This window comes from Wasmannia auropunctata, unplaced genomic scaffold (genome assembly GCF_000956235.1).
Source record: "Wasmannia auropunctata unplaced genomic scaffold, wasmannia.A_1.0 LD335898.1, whole genome shotgun sequence".
Taxonomy (NCBI): domain Eukaryota; kingdom Metazoa; phylum Arthropoda; class Insecta; order Hymenoptera; family Formicidae; genus Wasmannia; species Wasmannia auropunctata.
The window spans coordinates 274,204-282,676 of NW_012026992.1; the positions used below are offsets into that span (position 1 = coordinate 274,204).

Sequence of the window (8,473 nt, forward strand, 5' to 3'; positions counted from 1 at the left end):
ACTTTTAAACGAAATTAAAAGACAGTCAATTGTTGTGACAAATAGAAAAATAATAAAGTTGTTATTGTGAAAATTTAAGCCACAATGAAAAATTATACTATGATATTTTAAAAATATTTGCTATAAGAATATAAGCCTTGTAAAACATGACTTTAAAATTTACTAAAGCTACAAAAATTGGAATTTATAATTTTTAATTAATATAAATTAATAAAAAAATTATTTTCGTGTATAAATATTAAACATAATTTAACTGTAGTATTCTTAATTAATGTCATTCTATAATTAATTTCATTCTTGTAAAACACTATCAATGAACACGTTACAGTCTGCTTTACCGTTTTTCATACTTTTTTATTTCAGCTTTCTTAATATAATTTACAAAGTTGCTTAACTTTCATATAAATCTAAAAATAGGGATACTGATATGAGAAATAAACTAATAACGTAGAAAATAACAGGAGATTGATCGCTCGCACGTTTGTAATTTTCGATGCAGGCTCTCGTTGTACATAGTATTATATATTGTACATTGCATGAATCACTATACATTAAATTGTGTCGCAAAGTGCACCAAATGTGTCTATTTGCATTCTTGTTTCTTTTCGTTTCTTTACGTCTCTTCTTCGTCGCTCTTCTTAGTTTTGCGTTCTTTTTATCGCTATCACACTCGCTTTCACACATATACACACACGCGCGCGCTCGTACATTTTTATTCTCTTTCTCACATACATATAAAAAATTACATTTGCGTGTTTGAAACATAGATTAACTTTATCATTATTTTAAGTCATATCTGGATGGAGTTTTAGTATTTAATTTCACGGCCACTTTCATATACATACACAACTTTCATACATAATTATTGTAACCTTGAACACGTGATATAATCCTGTTGTTAATAATTATAATTGTGTTTCTAATTAGTACTGTAACGTTCGAATTCCACATGTTTGGAAAATTCGTAAAATATACCTAAAGTAATAATTACATTATTATTATTACACATATAAAACGTTACGCAAATAGTCTCATGTACAATTACTCGACTATTCGAATGGCGAATGTGAAACACATTCATATCAGCTATTTATAAAATTCATGGGATTCCTCTCACAACGTTTCGCTGCCATTAAAGTAGCTTGGAAATAAATTAAATTAATTTGTTTAAAAAATCGAATTTGGAATACATCTTTAATAATAATATTTTAATAATAATTTAACATATAGTTACATATATAATTTTATACTCATACAATCAGAAGTATAATATAATATTATAAGTTATTACATTATAATATTATAATATTATAATATTAGAAGTCTCAAGAATATGAATATTAATTTAATTTATTTCAAATAATTTCGCGCAAAACGAAACGTTGTGAAAATAACTGTTCGCAGTTATTTTATACAGTTTCCTTAACGGAATATTGAATTTTCAGTATTAATGAAGTATCTATGTACTTTATAATTAAGAGAAACGACGATACATTGCTAATAGTAAATATTTGTTCAAGCATAGAGTATATCCATTTTGTACCCAATTTCGTTGTATTTTTCATCCGTATAAACGCGCGTTAACGCACAGTCGGTCGGAGCATTCGAACATTCGAACACGTTCGAAATCTTATTTAATCACAATGGACACATTTAAAAACGGAAAGCTATTCTAGAATATATATTCGAGGGATTTTCGTTCTTACACATGGATTCTTTGAAATCCCCTGAAAAGAAGGTATACCTTTGTGTTGTAGGCGTTAGAGGCCGTAGTCCAAAAGGATCGCCTCTGCGGTTGGACGGTGTACGAGTTTGGGTCTCACAAAAGGACCATTAATGCTTCCTCGCGTCGAGGGCATGAGGAGGGGCGGAAAGGGGGAGAGAACGGGGGGGGACAGGGGGAACAAGAGGGGAAGAAAAAAATATTGATATTCGTCTAGGGTCGGAATATTTTTAGAAGGGAAAAAGCAGCAGCAGCAGTAGCAGGGAGCAGGTATTTCGCGCGCGGATCGAGCAGGTACAAAGCCGTATTGCACCTGCCACGGTGGCACAGGCACAGGTTATTACCCCGACCGCAAAATTTGCATTATCCCTTCTCCCGAACAACTGCGGGACAAAAGAATACTTCTTCTCGCCGTGATCGCAGTTTTCTTAATATCATCTGGTCTCGTCTTTCCCTATTGCATCGTTATCGTGATTCACGCGCGTCGCAGGAAAGCATTGTAGCTTCTATTAACTGTAGCATGAAGCGAGAGCACCTGTTTTTGTATTTTGTAGCGACAAACTATTAAGGCACATTTTTGGTATGTACTTGTTTAACCGTCTCACTTCTACGAAATTATCTCAATATTGTATTCCAAGTTATATAATAATAAAAAATATCTTTTTTTGCTTCACGTTACATTTGAAAGAACGTTTCGTCTAATACGTAATACTTAATTTTTATAATGTATATAAAATTATTATTTTGTATATTGTATGAATTACGAATATACAAAATTATAACTTTATAATTTATTTCTCTATATTATTATATTGGACATAACAAGATGTAATATACAACCGCATTTGGATTGAGAGAGTTAAGTTTTTCCGAGTCTAATAACTATTTTAGAATCATGCACGCAGATTTTTCAAAACAATTATGAAGACTTTTTCTAAAGATTTTCATTTGCTTATTCGTATATTCAAACTCTCTCATATCAATTCTCGCATATTTGCATGAAAAAATGTATTGCAATAATGTGGATAATAACACGTAAATAAGATTTTTCTAGCAAATTTAACAAGCTATTAAACATATTCTTACCAAAAATATCGTAGAATTCGCATGAAATCTTTAGAAAGACTTTATTCTTTGTGGAAGACCGGTACCTCTCCTTCATAATCCATAGAGCTTACGAAAAAGAAATTCAAGCACAGGAAAACTACCTGCGACAAATTTTCTATCGACCCATTATATCCGCGATAGTGAAACCCTGGCGCGCTGGTGCGGGCCTAGGCGGTGGTGGCGGTGGCTGAGGTGTTGGTGCCCTCGGTGGTCTGGCTATTTCTTTGTCACGCTCCCTGTTACGCTCCCTTTCCCTGTTCTGCTCCATCTCCCGTTCTCTCTCGCGCTCGCGCTCCTGAAGCTCCAGGAATACTCTGGAAGGACCTGGCGAGCCCATTCTTCGTCGGTAAGAAGTCAGAAGCGGGGGTGGCGGCGGGAGGGCAGCCGGTGGGTTCTGGGTGACAGAATGAGCCGCGGACGCGCCGCTGGTCACCGTCGATGTCTTCACAGCGGGTAATAGATCCCTTCTGATCTGAAGCTGAGGTCTCTGAGGAAGCGGTGGTGCTGAGGCCGACGTTGTAGGCGCGGATGGCGGGACTGACGATCCTTGAGAAGGATATCCGGACGAACTAGAAGACGCGGAAGATACAGACGGTGTTGTGGAGGTCGATGAGGAGGACGGTCCGGGCTCAGGGCAATCCTCTTCGGGACTGTCATCGTCCCGCAACGCCTCTTCCAACGCCTCTGGAGGAACATCGCCCACGGCGTGTGTCAATGCGTGTCTCCTGAGATCGCAGTTTCTGCGAAACACTTTGCCGCATGACGTACATTCGTAAGGCTTGTGGTCCGTGTGTGTTAAGAGATGAGTCTTGAGATTGCTGCGCTGATTAAAACTTCTCGAGCAAACAGGGCATTTATGTGGAGATTCTTCCATATGCAAAATCTTGTGAACTGCCAGAGTACGGCTCTGACAGAAGCCCTTACCACATTCGCCACATTTAAAAGGCTTCTCCTTGCTATGAATATACCTAAGGAAAGAAAGATGAAAAATGTTTTAATAAATAAAAACGTCTACTATTCTATAATTTGAAGCTTGAAAAGTTTGAAGTTTCATATTTCAAAATATATTTTATCTGTCAAATATCTGTTATCTTCATTTGCTTATATTATTAATTTTATTACAGATGCTTAATATTACGAGACAAATTAATTACAATATAATTAATTACAATATAAAAAATTTAAATAAGTTAATTTATTATTCTTTTTACGTGATACGCTATAATTAATTAATATAATTCACTCAACTGATTATGATTAATTTAAAGACTGCGTATTATACCTATGATCTCTGAGATGATCCTGCCGCCTAAACGCCTTGCCACATATGTCACAGGAATACGGCCTTTCGTCGGTATGAGTTCTCTCGTGAATGAGAAGATTGTATGATTTCGTGAATTGTCGATTACAGAATTTACAAATGAACTGTTTCTTCGGTCTGGATGCCCTGCCAGGTGCTCTAAGTAACCTTCGGTCCAGATGCTGATGGGTTAATGGACCACCCGGGGGATATAAGGCAGAACTACCAGGAAAGGGACCGGCAAATACCGGATACCCAGGTGGTTCGAGGAGAGGATGCGATGGGGCTAGTAAAAGACCTCTCGCTAATTCTTTCCTTTTGTCTGCCATCATCGCCATGATGTCATAACTCGAGGAGCTTTTTCTGGCTACTGACGATTCAGGACCGACTTCGTGCTCCGAGTTCGTCGACGATGAGGAAGAGGGCGGCGGTCCGGGTAGATGGGGATGAATTTCACCTGGATACGGGGTGAGCTGTAATCTTGAAGGCACCACAGGCACAAAGGCTGACGATTCTCGGTGATGAGCATGACCCAGACCGGTTACGGCCAAGCTGTGACGATGATGATGATAGGCGGCAAGAGTACTGGGATCGAATCCTCTTGAGGTTGACGCGGTGGAACTGGAGGATGAAGCTGCAGAAGAGGGGCCTGATCTTGGAGACTGTCCAAGGCCTAGGTCCCGACTTCTGCTGGTCTCCTCTGAAACCGTGGCCGAGGCCGACGTAACTACGATGTCAGTTGGCATATTGATTGCACCTAAAAGAATATAAAAAAATGCGTTATTAATTACGTTGATAAATGAATAAAAAAAGTAGTACGATAACAATAAAATCAACTCTTCATTTCATCGAACAAGTGATCTATTTGTGATTATACATTTCTAAATTTCTATATTTTAAAAAATATTAAATTAACTCGTCAATGTTTACAATAATTATAACCGAGTAAATCTAAAAAACATAATATATTTTCCAAAATTTTTTTAATTTTAAATAAATGTTATTAAAATTATCCATTAAATATTGGTGCTTTTTAAATATTACATAAAACATTGAATTTTCATGTTTCTATATTACACAATTTCTATAAATCTATATAAACGTTAAAATAGCTTTGCTTATGAGAAAAAGTTCAAACAAAAAAACATACTTAAGAAAATGTACGTATCAAACATTGAAAATAGTTTTAAAAAATTCTGGATTATTTTATTTTGATAATATTATAAGTTGCTATACATTTTTCATAAATTTTCATACAGACATACAATATACCGATATATTCATTTATGCCGAATTTATATAGACGCACAAAAAATAGAATTGGTAAATCAAGGAATGCGTTAATTTTCAAAGGTGGACGTACTTACACTGATAAAAATAATTTTTCTGTCGTCGTTAAATGACGGCGCGATCATTTTACATTAATTTTTTTTTCACGTTCGTGGTACGCTGAACATTCCTTGACGCGCATTAACTCTCTACCTGTTTACTTAAGAAATAGAGAGTCGTAGTGATCGGCAGTTTATTCGTGAATTTTACGAACGTCTAATGGACATCGGGAGAACCACTGTGTACCAGCTCATCGTAAACTTTCGCAATCGTATTGGAAATGGGTACGGGCGGCGTTTAAAGAGGCTTTTTCTTTTTATTAATCACATCTCGCGTACTCGTTTTACTTGCGAAATCGCGCGTATGTCGTTTCGCAGGTGGGCTTTTCGAAGGGCGGCAGACGCGCGGCGATTTAAATGATAATTCAATGGTAAAGGGCCCATTCCATTTTGCTATTCGGAGTATCGGTGCCACGTACGTTTTACGTGAACGTGAACTGGTTATCTCGAGCCGAGCACACCTGCCAACATGGCTTCCGCGGGCCCAGCGGTCACGGCTAGTCCCAGCAGCAGCCATGTTGGAATCGCGCAAATGTCCGTAGGGACGCAACGAGACAGACATGCGATTGCCCTGCGACTTCCTCTGGGGACTCCCTCCTCCCCCCCTCTCTCCCCGATTTATTCGCACCTGGGAGAAATCTCTTTCTCACCTGGAGGACGTTGACGGAGAAGCCTTCCAGGTCTCCCTTTCAGTGTCCTCCAACAAGCCACCAACGCATCTCTTCCTCCGCTCGAAATCCCTTACTGGCCGACGGTCCGGTGATCAGCGACGGAAACATCCGTTGTAACTCCACTTACGTCGGGCATCCACTTACGGCACGTACGGGAACTTCCAGAGGATCTTCGCGCGTATCACTCCTTATCTCTCTCCCGTGTACACGTAAACACACATACACCACACGCGGCAGCCGTGGGTCGCCAGTAGAGGCAAGCAGCGCGATTCCTCCCGTCGCACTTCCGATCCTACTCCGATCTCCGTCCGGTGAACCGCGAAAGGAGCAGAGCGCGCGCGGCGACGCGCTCGTCTCTCCCAAGGTCGGTACCCTAGGATCCCAGCTCCGCGACTCCGAATTTCGAGAGAAACGACAAAACCGGAGCAGGATGACGGATACACACGCGCGGCGCGCTCTTTCCTGCGGGAGAACGCGAAGAAGCGCGCGGGTAACTGCGTGTTGGACGCCGCCAGGTAGGCTTCCACGGCTCACACACCCACGCAAGTGAGGCTCATGTACACCTCACGCGTACGACACACACATACACATCGGCGCGCGCACACACCTATACACCAGGGCGATTCGCCTGGGAGTCTTTCCGTTTGGCTGCCGCTAGTAGCGCTGCTGCTGGATGCTGCGCTGCGACTGCCTCACTCTCTGGAGAGCCGCCTTTGGTGCGAGAGAGGCGGGTTCCGGTCGGCTTGCGGTCGCCAGAGCGAGACCGACAGGTATAGGCTCCCAGAGAGCGAGCGCGGTGAGAGGGTGGACCGAGGGCACGCGCGGGGGTTTGCTGGGGTATCCTATCTACCAGTGCCTATGAGGCGATGCCGCGCAGGTTGAACGCAGGAGAGGTTTAGGTAGGGACGTGGTATGAGGGGCAGGTGCGTAAACGCGAAACCCGGCACCCTCTCTCTCTCTCTCTCTTTCCCTCTCACGGTCCAGTTCTTTCGCCGCTACCGTGGAATTTCCTCACCTCGGTGCATTCGATGCTCAACCGCGCCCGATGTAAACGACGTTAGATTCTCGTCCAAGATACGGTTCTCGTAATTTGGTAGAGTGGAAGGGAACCGTTGCATCCGCGGGCGCTTTGGCCAATTTCTACGTTCAAGTCAACGCGTTCACCGCGCGTATCATACGCTCTCCTGCCTATATAAACTCCGAAACTTCTCACTGTATCACCGTACTATCGCCGCAATCCATCCTCCGAAGATCGGAGCAGCGCTTCCACGCGCTTCTCGCGAAGATAACGAAAAGCGTTACAGACGCGTTTGTCGCCGCGCTGCCAGGTAGGCGGACGCGAAAACCGTGAGGCAGGTTGTAGTAAAACGCACCTGTGAGAAACCCGCGCCACGCCGGCACTGACGAAGGAGATCGGTCTCTGGTAGGCGGAAAGGGGAGTGTGGTCCGTGCACCCCGCCGCCAGCCAGAGGCAGTCAGAGAGATCGAGTCTCGGTCCTCGTCTCTCGTTCGCTCTCTCCCCGTCTTCCTCGATCTCTCCTTCGACTCACGTTCCGTCTTCCTTCCTCATCTTCAAGCCGTCCCGCTTCCACCTTCGGCTTCTTCGTTCCTTCGGACTGTACCCCGCCATACCGGCGCAACGTTCGCTTCCCCGCGCGCGTTCCCACTGTCCTTCGGCGTTTCCTTTTTCTTTTTTCCCCCTTTCCGTCTCTTTCTACTGGCAGCAGCCGCCGACGCCCAGCCGGTTTTACACCGGCAAATCGATTCAACCTTACGTACGTCTCGCTGGAGCGAACGCCCGGTTCTAGTTCACGGATTCCGGAATTTGCTCCAGTTGGATAGAATAAACGGCGCGATTGTCCGTCGTGGATGAGCCGTGTTGTTTAGACTGATTTGCACGAGACATGTATTCCTTGCCGCTATATTAAGCGGCCTTTTTTTCGACGTTTAACCAGCTATTTTTATGTCTACCGAGTAATGGAGTTTTAGATCCATAAAGACAGAGGAGAGGGAGAGGGAGAAACGCGGCGGCCACTTACAACGATTGGCTTCTCATTTAGTTCAGCATTTGCCGTCGTTTTATTCTTGTCAGGCGGAATAGTCGCTCCAGATGCTCGACACTGGTAAAGACTTTCTGCAATAAAGCGTTTCCATTTATTTACGATGAATTTTCAAACCGCAACCGATTATGAAATTTGCGCGATATTATTTTAATAACTACAATAGTTTATATGAATATATATGTATTATTTGTCACGCAATCAATTGGTTTATTTATGTAATA

The 8,473-nt window shown here is 42.3% G+C and overlaps 1 protein-coding gene across 2 annotated transcripts; it reads right to left on the minus strand.

The window, feature by feature from the left end:
* Positions 1 to 1,906: 1,906 nt before the first annotated feature.
* LOC105455553 (protein bowel) lies at positions 1,907 to 6,746 on the minus strand. 2 transcript variants are annotated; one of them, XM_011698955.1, is made up of 3 exons: positions 6,169 to 6,746; positions 4,113 to 4,887; positions 1,907 to 3,798 (listed from the first exon to the last, which is right to left on the minus strand). In XM_011698955.1, the coding sequence occupies exons 2-3, from the start codon at positions 4,874 to 4,876 to the stop codon at positions 2,946 to 2,948; spliced, it is 1,617 nt and encodes a 538-aa protein (XP_011697257.1). In that variant the 5' UTR covers positions 4,877 to 4,887; positions 6,169 to 6,746; the 3' UTR covers positions 1,907 to 2,945. The 2 variants fall into 2 exon arrangements, with proteins under 2 accessions (XP_011697257.1, XP_011697258.1); XM_011698956.1 differs by lacking the exon at positions 6,169 to 6,746 and adding an exon at positions 5,498 to 5,889.
* Between the last annotated feature and the right edge of the window lie 1,727 nt (positions 6,747 to 8,473).

Bases quoted from the DNA above. Each gene is read 5' to 3' on its own strand.
- LOC105455553 (XM_011698955.1), bottom strand. From the start codon at position 4,876: ATGCCAACTGACATCGTAGTTACGTCGGCCTCGGCCACGGTTTCAGAG. The intron at 3,799-4,112 runs GTATAATACGCA...TTCTTTCCTTAG, and splicing joins GATCATCTCAGAGATCATAG to GTATATTCATAGCAAGGAGA.